This window comes from Coregonus clupeaformis, chromosome 38 (assembly GCF_020615455.1).
Source record: "Coregonus clupeaformis isolate EN_2021a chromosome 38, ASM2061545v1, whole genome shotgun sequence".
In the NCBI taxonomy this organism is placed as follows: domain Eukaryota; kingdom Metazoa; phylum Chordata; class Actinopteri; order Salmoniformes; family Salmonidae; genus Coregonus; species Coregonus clupeaformis.
In genome coordinates, this window is record NC_059229.1 from 3,959,913 (window position 1) to 3,976,513 (window position 16,601).

Here is a 16,601-nt window from a genome sequence, read left to right on the forward strand (position 1 = left end):
GGGCATAACAGAAGCTGCATCTTGAGAAATACCAAGGCTATATATCCTTGTTTCTCAAACCTGGGGGATAGAGGATAGTCTAATGATGTATATGTACACTAGATGACTGTTGTGAAGCCACCGTGCCTCCATCTTGGCACTCCCCCGCCGTTGTAAAACATATTTTGGAAGCTATAGAAATACAATGTCTACTGTTGTTTTTGCCACCTGTATTCTAGTACAGACACCTTAATGCATACTATTAAATGATACTCTGTGAGCTAAACAAAACAACAACAAAAACATTTTCCTTAAAAGTATAATTTGTAGAAAGTATTGATGTTACTGTTCCCACTACAACAACAAAAATACTTACATGTAATATTGTCCTTGAAACATTTAATTGAAATACTGTAGAATTTCAGTTGTTCCTATGGAGGACTGCTCCTTCTGGGGAGTGCCAATATGGCCGACCGGTGGCTTCAAACCTATCATTGCCAAATACATAGCATCAGCAATCCAGGGTTTATATACACCATTGGGGTAAACTGGACACAAGGACAGTTTTGTTCTAGCCCAGCACCAACAACATACCTGATCAGCCAATCATCATCATCATCATCATCATCAAGCCCTTTTGGATTTGGTTGAATCAAACAGGTCTGGGCTAGAACAAAAAGTACACCCATTTGCAGTGGCCTCTAACCTAAAAAACATGTTTGTTTTGATGGCACATTGGAAGTAGGCCTTTCAAAAACGTTTAGGCATCAACAATCTATCCAAAGAACCACCCACAGACATAAAATAGTCACACACACGTAGTTGTAAATGTGATTTACTAGGTCTGGAAACTCAGTTACAAAGTTAGTTAAGGCACAACAGAGGATTGACAGTGTATCAGGTATCAAATTAAAACTCATCATTTAAGGCAGGCAGCTAGACTCGACAGTTACTGTTCAATGATAAAAAGGAAACATAGGCTGATGGAATCATAAAATGGCCACCATGGTGATGATGTGGCTTATCAGTAACCTGAAACAAGCTGAAGGACCAGCTGTGGCATTTGGAAATAAGTTAGTGTTGTTTATCTTATTTAAATACTTTCCCATTTGCTGTAATGTTATTGGTGACTGAATGTAGGCTACTGGGGGGGGGTATTTCTAGGGAGAAAGGCCAGGACAGGAGTATCTTCCTAAAAAGGTACAGGAGAGCACAACAAGTTAACATTTAAGTTCACTTCAGTATCATCATCATAATGGAACGAAACCTTTGATAAAAAGGTTGAGTATTTCATAAAAACTTAAATAAAATAGGTAGACGAAAGTCTATTCTCTTGTATAGACTACAATTTTGGGATATGTGGGTAGTGTTTTGCATGAATTCTATATTCTAATTATATGGTTCTGTATCCCTGGGTTGATAATATCAACCTGTACCATGTGTTAGTTTGTACCAGGAAGTATACTGCATGTGGAACACAAGCAATAGAACTGACAGCATGTAGGCCAATAGGCTAGAACTGTAGGCTAAATATCAATACATACCCTGGTTAAAACAAACATTCAATTGTTGGTCACTTCCTTATTGTGCTGTATACGTTGTACACATACGTTTGCATCCCAAATGGCACCCTATACTCTATTTAGTGCACTACTTTTGACCAGGGCTCATAGGGCACTGGTCAAAAGTAGTGCACTATATATGGAATAGGGTGCTATTTGGGACACAACCAGGGACACAGCCAGAGACAACATCAAAGGCACATTCACTGGCTGTCTGCCTGTCAGAGGCAATCATACTGGTGGAACGTACAGTGCATAGATACAATGTAGGGTTGCAAAACTACACTAACTTTCCAAAGCTTGCCAGATTTTCCAGAAATTCCTGTGGAGGATTCCTGGATTTTCTGCTTATCCCCTCCTGATTACAGGAATCTTCTAAAAGGAATTTCTGGAAAACTGGGGAATTTTCTGAATGTTAGCGGAATTTTGCAACCCTAATACAATGTCATCATCATAACAAATAGGATATCACATCAACATCCTGAACATACATGTATAATGGCACAACTAGGCTTTATCTTAATACATGGACTGTCTAGCCTGGTCCCAGATCTGTTTTTGCTGTCTTGCCAACTCCTATATGGTCATTGTTGTGCCTTAGCATGCCAGATCTGGGATCAGGCTTGAGGATAACATTGAGGAGAGGAAAGGGGGCTTCCATAGGACATACAGCAAGAACTCCTCCTCCACACACTGTGACTGCTACTGCAACGAGAGAGACAGAGAGAGAGACAGAGGGAGAGAGACAGACAGAGAGAGAGGGGGAGAGAGACAGACAGAGAGAGGGGAGAGAGAGACAGAGAGAGAGGAGGGAGGAGAGAGGGGGGTGGGAGAGAGACACAGAGAGAGAGATATGGTAAATAAACAAAACACTATCATCAACCACACATAATTATTATAATTAGGAGCATCTGACATATTGCCAATTTACCAGCATCTATCCCATCCTAAAACACAGACAGGAGAGGAGACTGGAACACAGACAGGAGAGGAGACTGGAACACAGACAGGAGAGGAGACTGGAACACAGACAGGAGAGGAGACTGGAACACAGACAGGAGAGGAGACTGGAACACAGACAGGAGAGGAGACTGGAACACAGACAGGAGAGGAGACAGGAACACAGACAGGAGAGGAGACTGGAACACAGACAGGAGAGGAGACTGGAACACAGACAGGAGAGGAGACAGGAACACAGACAGGAGAGGAGACTGGAACACAGACAGGAGAGGAGACTGGAACACAGACAGGAGAGGAGACTGGAACACAGACAGGAGAGGAGACAGGAACACAGACAGGAGAGGAGACTGGAACACAGACAGGAGAGGAGACTGGAACATGTGTGAGAGGAGACTGGAACACAGACAGGAGAGGAGACAGGAACACAGACAGGAGAGGAGACAGGAACACAGACAGGAGAGGAGACTGGAACACAGACAGGAGAGGAGACTGGAACACAGACAGGAGAGGAGACTGGAACACAGACAGGAGAGGAGACAGGAACAGGTGTGAGAGGAGACTGGAACACAGACAGGAGAGGAGACTGGAACAGGTGTGAGAGGAGAGAAGAGAAAGGGAGGGAAAAGAGGAGGAGAGGAAGAGGAGACGAAGGTGTACATCATTAGAACAGGCAGCAAGGACTCTGGAGAGAGAGAGAGAGGTAGTAATAATAATAATAATTATTATTATTATTTGGGGGGGGTGCTAATATTTGTCCTGTGACACACACAAGTGTGTAATGTAAATGTGACACCCGCAGGGAGTGGGGTCATGGCCAGAGTCATTAGGGTTAAGAGCCTTGCTCAAGGGCACAGCGACAGATATTTCACCTTGTCGGCTCCGGTATCTGAACCAGCAACCTTTCAGTTACTGGCCCAATGCTCTAACCTCGAGGCGACCTGCCGAGAAGAGGAGGAAGAAGAGGAGGAGAGTGGATGAAGGTGTCGTAGGCTACCTCAGAACAGGCTGCAGGACTTGGGGGGTCTGAAGGGGTTGTCACTGGAGGGTACCCCCATCAGGAGAGGGTCCTTGTGAGCGTTCTGCAGACAGAAGTTCTTCAGGTCGACTGCAGCCTGAGACACCTGGGGTTAATTATAATAATAATTAATTACAGAGTCGAAGAAGAAATATGACTGGGACTGATGTATTATGGGGCGGCTTCCCAGACACAGATTAAACCTAGTCCTGGACCAGACAGTGATCTCAATGAAGAATGTCTATTAAAAGCTGTTTTTAGTCCAGGACTAGGTTTAATCTGTGTCCGGGAAACTGCCCCTAGATACTATATACCAGGGCTCTCCAACCCCATTCTTGGAGAGAAACCGTCCTGTAGGTTCACTCCAACCCTGTTCCTGGAGAGATACCGTCCTGTAGGTTCACTCCAACCCTGTTCCTGGAGAGATACCGTCCTGTAGGTTTTCATTCCAACCCTGTTCCTGGAGAGATACCCTCCTGTAGGTTTTTGCTCCAACCCTAATCTAGAGCACCTGATTCTAATAATTAGCTGGTTGATACGTTGAATCAGGTTAGTTACAACTGGGGTTGGAGCGAAAACCTACAGGAGCTATATGCACTATGGACCGGTTTTCCAGACACATCTCAAGCCTAGTCCTGGATTAAAATGAGCTTTCAATAGAGAATCTCCATTGAGCATGCTTTTAGTCCGGGGACTAGGCTTAATCTGGGAAACTGGGCCTGTATGCTACTAATACATTCCAGGTGTAGACACAGTTGGTGAGGTGACATGGAGTAAACAAGGGGTCCATACTGCATATTGACTGGCTGCATCACTGCTTGGTATGGCAATAGCACCGCCCTGGATCGCATGGCGCTACAGAGGGTTGTGCGGACAGCCCAGTACATCACTGGGGCCGAGCTCCCTGCCATCCAGGACCTCTATACCAGGCGGTGTGAAAAGAAGGCCTGGAAAAATCATCAAAGACCCCAACCACCCAAGCCATAGACTATTTTCTCTGCTGCCGCACAGCAAGAGGTACCGGTGCACCAAGTCTGGCACCAACAGGCTCTTGAACATCTTCTATTCCCAAGCAATACGACTGAGAAATAGCTAACAAAAAAGCTACATGGACTGAGTTAACCTTGTATCTTTATTAACCTTTTAATTCAAACTCTGCACTGTCTACACACACTCACAGGGCCGTACACACTCACACTGTCACTCCAACACACACAAACACTCACAGGGCCATACACACTCACACTGTCACTCCAACACACACACAAACACTCGCACATAATATGCACATACATTTATACTGACTCTACACCCCCGCACACCAACTCACATACAAGCTGCTGCTACTCTGTTTATATTATATCCTGTTGCCTAGTCACCTTACCCCTATACATATCTACCTCCATCACTCCAGTATCCCTGCACATTGTAAATATGGTATCGGAACTGACTCTTTAAATATTTCCTGTATATAGTATGCTGACCTACTTCCTTAATCGTGTATTTCATATTTCCTATTCTTATTTCTTGTGTTTTTTTCTTTCTTTCTAGTAATACATTGTTATTGATTATTGCATTGTTGGGTTTTGAGTTAGCAATAAAATAATTTCACTGTACTTGTGCCTGTGACATTAAAACTTGAAACCTATAGCGCACTGTACTGTAGCCTCCTGTACTGCACTGCTGCTACTACACAGCCTCATTTCCATAGTAACAGATCTCAACACAGAAGTTTTGAATACATTTGCTAGTGACTAAACTACAGTTGGGCTACAGCTGGATTTCCAATGCAAAGAAGAGAGTACTTCATGCCCTGTACAGGAAGTAGCCTGCCCCACTCATAGACGCTAACTACTTTAGCGCTTATTGACGATAAATGTCTTCTGACCAGGGGAGGTTTGTTAGGAGTCCCGACGCTTGCTCTAAACATTAACACGCATCGCTTGCAGTACTGTTTTGGAAACATAAGGAGCGCATCTTTCATATCAGCGAGAAATAAAATAAAAACACAATGTTTATTACTACACAACTTTATAGAGTTATGGTTAGTGTTCCCACACGGCCATATGTCCATGTTACAGCACTTGTTTACGGAAGACAGACGGAAGACGGAGCTAATTAGCACATGTGGCGGCAGGTAGTTTAGTGGGTAAGAGCGTTGTGCCAGTAACCGAAAGGTCGCTGGTTCTAATCCCTGAGCCGACTAGGTGAAAAATCTGTTGATGTGTCCTTAGGCAAGGCACTTAACCCTAATTGCTCCTGTAAGTCACTCTGGATAAGAGCGTCTGCTAAATGACTAAAATGTATCTAGCTGCTCAGAACACCTGTGTGTAAAAGCCGATTCATACTTACTCCGAAATGAGGTCTGGAGGCTCCGTATACAGAGGCTGTGACGCAATTGTGGAGGCCAAATCGAGATATACGTCAATAATCGTCGATTTCGAAACGGTTTTCGAAATGTATGCTGATATGCCCTTTATCTTTAATGTCAGCTAGAAATAATCTTTCAAATCAAAAATATAATGGCTACAGTAACTGTATATTATTTTCTTCAAAGATTCTACCTGAGAAAAGATAAGGGGCATATCAGCATAGGTTTCGAAAACTGTTTAACAGACGTTAAAACACAGCATCAGAATTGTAGCTTACATACACAGAGCCAAATGTGGGCGAATATAATGGCTGAAAACCCTACATACGGAGAAGGGTTTTCGGGAGCTAGAAGCAGCCTAGCAACACTAGGCAGAGGCAGTTATATGACAAGTTTACTAGGAGAAGGAAAAACCGGCTTCGGAATATTACTAGCCCGTGGGAATGTTAGTGAACTGAGAACTGACCCATCCAAGATAGGCCTACACTCTGACTTTCAATCTATTTCACGCTTTCTACCCTGCAGGCCACCGATACAGGACCAGGGTCCTAGGACTGTCTCGATAACCAAAATAATAAAGGCTATCAAATAGGATAGTAATTCATAATTCCATCAACTTTTGCCTACTTTGTCAACAATATTAGCCTACTGACAGGAGGCGACGATGTAGGTTAGCCTACTGTTCAATAGACATTTGTAACATGACAACATTGATACAAGGCAGCAACATTTATAACTGCATTATACCTAACATGACAACTTCATTAAGCAAACTTTGCAACATTGTAACTTCGCGTTTGCTACTTTGTTTCACGTCACTAGCCTAGCCTGCTCAAGGCGGCTATGCTGTCCCAGCGACAGGAATGTCGTTTACAGCTCTTCCGTGTTTGTTTGGTGCTAGTGTTGCTAATATGATCATTTTTTTACCTTGATCCTCCGGACACTGGCTTCCAACCGCAGCTGTTTCACGACTCTCTGCGCGATGACCAAGTTGCTGCTGGCGTTGTTGTTTGACATGTCGAGGGTCAGAAGTGTGACAATAGGTTATCCTACTAGGGCGACCGTGAGAAAGTAGCAGAGTTTGTGAAGCAGTCTGTCTGTCGCTCTGTCTCCGCCCACTCGACACAATGTTCCCTCAACAACATTGTAATTGGTTGTCGGTCAATCGATCACTAAGTACGTTTACATGCGCACTAATAATTTGATATTAAACTGATTATGGGTGAAGGCCGAGTATGGCATTAGTAATGTAAGTACCTTACTCGGCGTAAGGTCACTATCGAAGTAAGCATATGCTGATTAAAACACCTGGGTTTCTGAGCAGTCTTCCGAATGATTAGGACATGAAAACAGTTTAATCTGCGTTTCTGCGGTGTATTTGATATGCGCATGTGCAAGCCTCGCTATTACACGCGAGTGGAGTTCGTTCGGAAACACTGAAAGTATGCGTTTTAGAAAGAATTAACATATACATTGACATTTGAAGGCCCACCTCTTTAAAGAATACCTGGGATAGGATAAAGTAATCCTTCCACCCCCCCCCAAAAAAAAGTGTAAAGTGGTTATCCCACTGGCTATAGGGTGAATGCACCAATTTGTAAGTCGCTCTGGATAAGAGCGTCTGCTAAATGACGTAAATGTGCCCTTGAGCAAGGCACTTAACCCTAATTGCTCCTGTAAATCGCTCTGGATAAGAGCGTCTGCTAAATGACTAAAATGTAAATGTAAAAAAATATACACTTTATATCTCCTAACTCAGAATCAGTCTTCGCAAAAATAACGTGGTCACTGCGGTAGAAGGTTTATTTTGATTGGCGATTTTCTGCATTTATCAAAAGGCCCATCAGTAGCCTAATTTCAGATGTGGCCATATAAACCGGTTTATTAGGGAACTCGTTCTTCTTGCAAAACGTGCTTGATGTGGTCGTTTCTTGACATCAGGAAACGCTCATTGGTGCCTGTCTTTGGTCAGTTCCGATTATATTAGACTGACCGTTTCTCGACACAAATGATTTGTTTATATAGCAGGCTAGGAGAATGAGGTTAGGAAAAGGGTTAGGTTTAGCTACAATGAGTAGGTTGGATGAATCTTGCCCAGGCGCCCGTGTAGCGTGTTTTGCACCAGAATGGGCGGTAGTGGAAAGACATAGGAAGAAGGGAGATCATGATACAGAAAGCAGTGGAGCGTCTAGTAAAGAAAGCATTAAGAGGGCCAAGGTAGGAAGCAAGAGTAGTGATGTGGTGGAAAGTGGTGAGTGATTGTGTTTGATGAGACCACAGGGCCTCACTTACACCCTCACCGACTAACTAATGCCGTAGAGAAAGAGGTAGGTGAAGTGAAATATGCTCGGTTCATTGGAAATGGTAGATATGTTAATATTTTGTGGTAGCCAGGTTCAGCAAGATAATATTTTGAAAATGGAAAAGCTTAATGGGAAGAAGATTAAAAGCCATGTCCCTGGTGTTTATGCTAGATTAAGGGGAGTTATCACTGGGGTCCCAATATCTATGTCCACAGATGATATTAAAGAAAATGTGGCAGAGTGATTGAGGCCAAAAGGTTGATCAGTAGGAAAGAGTCCATTATTGGATTAGGAGTGAGTGAGGACTTTTCGGAAGAAGCCATTCTTCTACTTCGTTTTACACTTCAAGTCACTCACTTCTTGTTAGAGATGTATTTCAATTTAAGTGTCCCTAAATGCAATGTTAATTGGGCTCCCGAGTGGCGCAGCGGTCTAAGGCACTGCATCTCAGCGCTTGAGGCGTCATTACAGACCCACTGTATCATTACAGACCACGGCGTCATTACAGACCCACTGTATCATTACAGACCACGGCGTCATTACAGACCCACTGTATCATTACAGACCACGGCGTCATTACAGACCCACTGTATCATTACAGACCACGGCGTCATTACAGACCCACTGTATCACAACCGGCCGTGATGGGGAGTCCCATAGAGCGGCGTCCGGGTTTGGCCGGTGTAGGCCGTCATTGTAAATAAGAATTTGTTCTTAACTGACTTGCCTAGTTAAATAAAAAATTTATTATTTGGCATTGAACAAATGGGCGGGCAGGCAAGTTCCCTATGTGGTCAGAGAAAGCATTATATTTGTAACAAACAATATATATGGCTCCAACAAAATAGAAAAAGTGCACACGTTTACCCACAACAGACGCCCCTAATTAGTCCAGAGACAGAAAACACCTGAATGCATTTTGCCTCACGGTTTTAAAGGGGTAATCTGCGGTTGAAACAATAACAAAGTGTACACCCCACCACTGTTTAAGGTGAAGGATGGGGATGGAGAGAGAGAACCACTCTGATTCATAGAAAGAGCTATGGATGCAAGGACTGACCGTCCATGATATCAAAATTATAATTTTAACCATGTTTTGGGGCAGTAGTGTTTGTTTACATTTACATTGTTTACAAACATGGGGATGGGGTACAACAGTTGAACTAAGCTCATGTTATGAGGCATTTATAATATATATTCTTCAAGAATCAATGGTTATTTCATGTATTATTCAGTAGATATACCATGTCATTTATTAGTATTTATTTGTTTTTATCTTATGATTGATTGTACGATACACATGCTATCAGATTGCGGGGTGGGAATGGCCACCCCGCAAATAATAATTATATATGTGTGTGTGAATGTATGTATTGTATGAATCCTATGATTTGAAATAATAAAACATTGATGTGAAAAAAATTTAATCAATGGGTTTATCATTAAGTTCAAAAATCGATGTAGCAACTGCAGATGGCCCCTTTATAGCCTACATTAAGAAACAACTAAATAAGTAGGCAACAGTTCGAAGTCAAATGACAAAGGGACGGGAAACTCGCATGGTGTCCATTTGACACGGCTAGTCTATTTATTAGTCTACATTACCCCCTGCTGGCGTAAACTGTTTACTGCAGGGCAAATAGACACCTAAATAGACTATCATTAGACAATGAGCATCATCATCATCAGAGTTATTAATTGTCTTCATCAGATCACAGCAACACACACAGCAACTCAGGTTTGGTTGGCACTTACACAATGATTTGAGGAAATGATCAGTCCTCAAAAACAATGCAAGTCTATGTATAAACAACATATACAGTACAATGAAATCACACTGTATTGCATAAATTCTTTACAATATTCAATAAAAGTAATTCTGTACCCTTGAGAGTTATTGGTTGTGCTGGGCAGTTTATTAGGCTCCAGATGAAATAATTTTATGATGAACTTCACAGGGTGGTGAAAGTGCACTGTGATCTTGACGCTCCTTTCCAATAAATATCAAGGGTCTTATTCCGGTGACATGATGATCAATGCTCGACTGCTGTTTGACAAATAAAATATTATTGCTATGATCCATAATAATCTCATCATGTAGACTAGCCTACCAGCTATCTGCGAGCTGTTGGCTAGAACGCATGTGCCAAGACCAGAGTAGGCACATTTGCTATTTAACGCAACAGTTTTTGTGACAAAACTATTGGTAGAGTTGGAAATTAGATGGAAACACATTGAACTTTAGATTTTATTTGGTACATGAAAACTTAAGTGAAAAAGTACATTTTGTGAGCACTACATCGTCACCCACTGATTTTTTATCTGAAACAAGTCCGTTTGGTAGAAACACACCACTGGTGGGAAAATACGCATATTTTCTTTCGCAGGTTTTAGAATATTCGCATGAAAATCTGTCACCAATTGGATGGAAACCAAGCTAATAATCATCAAAACTCTTCCAGTATTGAACAACCTCCAGTCAGACATTGAGGTAATTTGTTCTAATCTCCCAAGTGTTTCCACAGCGTACCTCCCTGCACGCCATCTGGTACCACACCGTGCCGTGAGCCTCCTGGTGGGCGGAGCAACTGGAGTCGGCCAGGTGAGCTGTGGAAGCGTTCAGACCAGCAGCCTCCAGGTAAACCCTGTTGAGACCCACCTGTACCAGGCTCCGCCCACACACCAGCTCTGGAGCTGTGATAGTGTTGCCTTGGTGGTGGTGACGGGTATTGTGTGAGTTGATGTATTTGTTGCAGGTTTAGGGGCTGCTGTGGTAGTGGTCTTAGTCGTCGTTGTTGTGTCAGCTACAGGTGCTGTTGTGGTTGTTGTTTCAGATACTCAAGTTGTTTTAGTGGTGGTTTCAGGTACTCGAGTTGTAGAGATGGTTTCATGTACTCAAGTTGTTGTAGTGTTGGTTTCAGGTACTGGAGTTGTTGTAGTGGTAGTTTCAGGTACTGGAGTTGTGTTGGTGGTTTCAGGTACTAGAGTTGTTGTGATGGTTTCAGGTACTTGAGTTGTGGTGATGGTTTCAGGTACTCCAGTTGTTTTAGTGGTGGTTTCAGGTACCCAAGTTGTTGTAGTGGTAGTTTCAGGTACTCAAGTTGTTGTGGTGGTTTCAGGTACTCTAGTTGTGGTGGTGGTTTTAGTTACTCGAATTGTTGTAGTGGTTTTAGGTACTCGTTGTGGTTTCAGTTACTGGAGTTGTTTTAGTGGTGGTTTCAGGTACTGGAGTTGTTGTAGTGGTGGTTTCAAGTACTGGAGTTGTTGTAGTGTTGGTTTCAGGTACTGGAGTTGTGGTGGTGGTTTCCGGTACTGGAGTTGTAGTAGTTTCAGGTACTGGAGTTGTGGTGGTGGTTTCAGGCACTGGAGTTATGGTGGTGGTTTCAGGTACTTGAGTTGTGGTGATGGTTTCAGGTACTCCAGTTGTTGTAGTTGTAGTTTTAGGTACTCGAGTTGTGGTGATGGTTTCAGGTACTCATTTACATTTACGTCATTTAGCAGACGCTCTTATCCAGAGCGACGTACAGTAGTGAGTTCATACATTTTCACACTGGTCCCCCGTGGGAATCGAACGCACAACCCTGGCTTTGCAAGTGCCATGCTCTACCAACTGAGCCACACGGTACTCCAGTTGTTGTGGTCATTTCAGGTACTCCAGTTGTGGTGGTGGTTTCAAGTACTCTAGTTGTGGTGGTGGCTTCAGTTACTCAAATTGTTGTAGTGGTTTTAGGTACTCGAGTTGTGGTGGTAGTTTCAGGTACTGGAGTTGTGGTGGTGGTTTCAGTTACTGGAGTTGTGGTGGTGGTTTCAGGTACTGGAGTTATGGTGGTGGTTTTAGGTACTTGAGTTGTTGTAGTGGTAGTTTCAGGTACCCGAGTTGTGGTGATGGTTTCATGTACTCTAGTTGTTGTGGTCATTTCAGGTACTCGAGTTGTAGTGGTGGTTTCAGGTACTCGAATTGTTGTAGTAGTTTTAGGTACTCGTTGTGGTGGTAGTTTCAGGTACTGGAGTTGTGGTGGTGGTTTCAGTTACTGGAGTTGTTGTAGTGGTGGTTTCAGGTACTGGAGTTGTTGTAGTGGTGGTTTCAGGTACTGGAGTTGTTTTAGTGGTGGTTTCAGGTACTGGAGTTGTTGTAGTGGTGGTTTCAAGTACTGGAGTTGTTGTAGTGTTGGTTTCAGGTACTGGAGTTGTGGTGGTGGTTTCCGGTACTGGAGTTGTAGTAGTTTCAGGTACTGGAGTTGTGGTGGTGGTTTCTGGTACTGGAGTTATGGTGGTGGTTTCAGGTACTTGAGTTGTGGTGATGGTTTCAGGTACTCCAGTTGTTGTAGTTGTAGTTTTAGGTACTCGAGTTGTGGTGATGGTTTCAGGTACTCATTTACATTTACGTCATTTAGCAGACACTCTTATCCAGAGCGACGTACAGTAGTGAGTTCATACATTTTCACACTGGTCCCCGTGGGGAATCGAACGCACAACCCTGGCTTTGCAAGTGCCATGCTCTACCAACTGAGCCACACGGTACTCCAGTTGTTGTGGTCATTTCAGGTACTCCAGTTGTGGTGGTGGTTTCAAGTACTCTAGTTGTGGTGGTGGTTTCAGTTACTCAAATTGTTGTAGTGGTTTTAGGTACTCGAGTTGTGGTGGTAGTTTCAGGTACTGGAGTTGTGGTGGTGGTTTCAGTTACTGGAGTTGTGTTGGTGGTTTCAGGTACTGGAGTTATGGTGGTGGTTTTAGGTACTTGAGTTGTTGTAGTGGTAGTTTCAGGTACCCGAGTTGTGGTGATGCTTTCATGTACTCTAGTTGTTGTGGTCATTTCAGGTACTCGAGTTGTGGTGGTGGTTTCAGGTACTCGAATTGTTGTAGTAATTTTAGGTACTCGTTGTGGTGGTAGTTTTAGGGACTGGAGTTGTGGTGGTGGTTTCAGTTACTGGAGTTGTTGTAGTGGTTTCAGGTACTTGAGTTGTTGTAGTGGTGGTTTCAGGTACTGGAGTTGTTGTAGTGGTGGTTTCAGGTACTGGAGTTGTTGTAGTGGTGGTTTCAGGTACTGGAGTTGTTGTAGTGGTGGTTTCAGGTACTGGAGTTGTTGTAGTGGTAGTTTCAGGTACTGGAGTTGTAGTGATGGTTTCATGTACTCTAGTTGTGGAGATGGTTTCATGTACTCAAGTTGTTGTAGTGTTGGTTTCAGGTACTGGAGATGTTGTAGTGGTAGTTTCAGGTACTGGAGTTGTGTTGGTGGTTTCAGGTACTAGAGTTGTTGTGATGGTTTCAGGTACTTGAGTTGTGGTGATGGTTTCAGGTACTCCAGTTGTTTTAGTGGTGGTTTCAGATACCCACGTTGTTGTAGTGGTAGTTTCAGGTACTCAAGTTGTTGTGGTGGTTTCAGGTACTCTAGTTGTGGTGGTGGTTTTAGTTACTCGAATTGTTGTAGTGGTTTTAGGTACTCGTTGTGGTTTCAGTTACTGGAGTTGTTGTAGTGGTGGTTTCAGGTACTGGAGTTGTTTTAGTGGTGGTTTCAGGTACTGGAGTTGTTGTAGTGGTGGTTTCAAGTACTGGAGTTGTTGTAGTGTTGGTTTCAGGTACTGGAGTTGTGGTGGTGGTTTCCGGTACTGGAGTTGTAGTAGTTTCAGGTACTGGAGTTGTGGTGGTGGTTTCAGGCACTGGAGTTATGGTGGTGGTTTCAGGTACTTGAGTTGTGGTGATGGTTTCAGGTACTCCAGTTGTTGTAGTTGTAGTTTTAGGTACTCGAGTTGTGGTGATGGTTTCAGGTACTCATTTACATTTACGTCATTTAGCAGACGCTCTTATCCATAGCGACGTACAGTAGTGAGTTCATACATTTTCACACTGGTCCCCCGTGGGAATCGAACGCACAACCCTGGCTTTGCAAGTGCCATGCTCTACCAACTTAGCCACACGGTACTCCAGTTGTTGTGGTCATTTCAGATACTCCAGTTGTGGTGGTGGTTTCAAGTACTCTAGTTGTGGTGGTGGCTTCAGTTACTCAAATTGTTGTAGTGGTTTTAGGTACTCGAGTTGTGGTGGTAGTTTCAGGTACTGGAGTTGTGGTGGTGGTTTCAGTTACTGGAGTTGTGGTGGTGGTTTCAGGTACTGGAGTTATGGTGGTGGTTTTAGGTACTTGAGTTGTTGTAGTGGTAGTTTCAGGTACCCGAGTTGTGGTGATGGTTTCATGTACTCTAGTTGTTGTGGTCATTTCAGGTACTCGAGTTGTAGTGGTGGTTTCAGGTACTCGAATTGTTGTAGTAGTTTTAGGTACTCGTTGTGGTGGTAGTTTCAGGTACTGGAGTTGTGGTGGTGGTTTCAGTTACTGGAGTTGTTGTAGTGGTGGTTTCAGGTACTGGAGTTGTTGTAGTGGTGGTTTCAGGTACTGGAGTTGTTTTAGTGGTGGTTTCAGGTACTGGAGTTGTTGTAGTGGTGGTTTCAAGTACTGGAGTTGTTGTAGTGTTGGTTTCAGGTACTGGAGTTGTGGTGGTGGTTTCCGGTACTGGAGTTGTAGTAGTTTCAGGTACTGGAGTTGTGGTGGTGGTTTCAGGTACTGGAGTTATGGTGGTGGTTTCAGGTACTTGAGTTGTGGTGATGGTTTCAGGTACTCCAGTTGTTGTAGTTGTAGTTTTAGGTACTCGAGTTGTGGTGATGGTTTCAGGTACTCATTTACATTTACGTCATTTAGCAGACGCTCTTATCCAGAGCGACGTACAGTAGTGAGTTCATACATTTTCACACTGGTCCCCCGTGGGAATCGAACGCACAACCCTGGCTTTGCAAGTGCCATGCTCTACCAACTGAGCCACACGGTACTCCAGTTGTTGTGGTCATTTCAGGTACTCCAGTTGTGGTGGTGGTTTCAAGTACTCTAGTTGTGGTGGTGGTTTCAGTTACTCAAATTGTTGTAGTGGTTTTAGGTACTCAAGTTGTGGTGGTAGTTTCAGGTACTGGAGTTGTGGTGGTGGTTTCAGTTACTGGAGTTGTGTTGGTGGTTTCAGGTACTGGAGTTATGGTGGTGGTTTTAGGTACTTGAGTTGTTGTAGTGGTAGTTTCAGGTACCCGAGTTGTGGTGATGCTTTCATGTACTCTAGTTGTTGTGGTCATTTCAGGTACTCGAGTTGTGGTGGTGGTTTCAGGTACTCGAATTGTTGTAGTAGTTTTAGGTACTCGTTGTGGTGGTAGTTTCAGGGACTGGAGTTGTGGTGGTGGTTTCAGTTACTGGAGTTGTTGTAGTGGTTTCAGGTACTTGAGTTGTTGTAGTGGTGGTTTCAGGTACTGGAGTTGTTGTAGTGGTGGTTTCAGGTACTGGAGTTGTTGTAGTGGTGGTTTCAGGTACTGGAGTTGTTGTAGTGGTGGTTTCAGGTACTGGAGTTGTTGTAGTGGTGGTTTCAGGTACTGGAGTTGTTGTAGTGGTAGTTTCAGGTACTGGAGTTGTTGTAGTTTCAGGTACACGAGTTGTTGTAGTGGTAGTTTAAGGTACTCCAGTTGTTGTAGTGTTGCTTTCAGGTACTGGAGTTGTGTTGGTGGTTTCTGGTACTGGAGTTATGGTGGTGGTTTTAGCTACTTGAGTTGTTGTAGTGGTAGTTTCAGGTACACAAGTTGTGCTGGTGGTTTCAGGTACTGGAGTTGTGGTGGTGGTTTCAGGTACTCCAGTTGTTTTAGTGTTGGTTTTAGGTACTGGAGTTGTTGTAGTGGTGGTTTCAGGTACTGGAGTTGTTGTAGTGGTGGTTTCAGGTACTGGAGTTGTTGTAGTGGTGGTTTCAGGTACTGGAGTTGTTGTAGTGGTAGTTTCAGGTACTGGAGTTGTTGTAGTGGTAGTTTAAGGTACTCCAGTTGTTGTAGTGTTGCTTTCAGGTACACAAGTTGTTGTGGTGGTTTCAGGTACTGGAGTTGTGGTGGTGGTTTCAGGTACTCCAGTTGTTGTAGTGGTAGTTTCAGGTACATGAGCTTTGGTGGTGGTTTAAGGTACTGGAGTTGTGGTGGTGTTTTCAGGTACTAGAGTTGTGGTGATGGTTTCAGGTACTGGAGTTATGGTGGTGGTTTCAGGTACTTGAGTTGTGGTGATGGTTTCAGGTACTCCAGTTGTTGTAGTGGTGGTTTCAGGTACCTGAGTTGTTGTAGTGGTAGTTTCAGGTACACAAGTTGTGGTGGTGGTTTCAGGTACTCCAGTTGTTGTAGTGTTGGTTTCAGGTACTGGAGTTGTTGTAGTGGTCGTTTCAGGTACACAAGTTGTGGTGGTGGTTTCAGGTACTGGAGTTGTGGTGGTGGTTTCAGGTACTCCAGTTGTTTTAGTGTTGGTTTCAGGTACTGGAGTTGTTGTAGTGGTAGTTTCAGGTACTGGAGTTGTGGTGGTGGTTTCAGGTACTAGAGTTGTTGTGATGGTTTCAGGTACTGGAGTTATGGTGGTG

The 16,601-nt window shown here is 43.6% G+C and overlaps 1 protein-coding gene across 4 annotated transcripts; it reads right to left on the reverse strand.

Annotated features, from left to right (window-relative positions):
• Positions 1-798: 798 nt before the first annotated feature.
• On the reverse strand, positions 799-7,185 carry si:ch211-286b5.5 (uncharacterized protein LOC100003596 homolog). Of its 4 annotated transcripts, none has more exons than XM_041841018.2 (3): positions 6,815-7,185; positions 3,496-3,622; positions 799-2,243 (listed from the first exon to the last, which is right to left on the reverse strand). In XM_041841018.2, exons 1-2 carry the CDS (start codon positions 6,902-6,904, stop codon positions 3,497-3,499), a joined length of 216 nt encoding a protein of 71 aa, XP_041696952.1. In that variant the 5' UTR covers positions 6,905-7,185; the 3' UTR covers positions 799-2,243; position 3,496. The 4 variants fall into 4 exon arrangements, with proteins under 4 accessions (XP_041696952.1, XP_041696951.1, XP_041696950.1 ...); XM_041841017.2 differs by having other exon boundaries at positions 799-2,246; positions 6,815-7,183; XM_041841016.2 differs by having other exon boundaries at positions 799-2,273; positions 6,815-7,183.
• Positions 7,186-16,601: the final 9,416 nt, after the last annotated feature.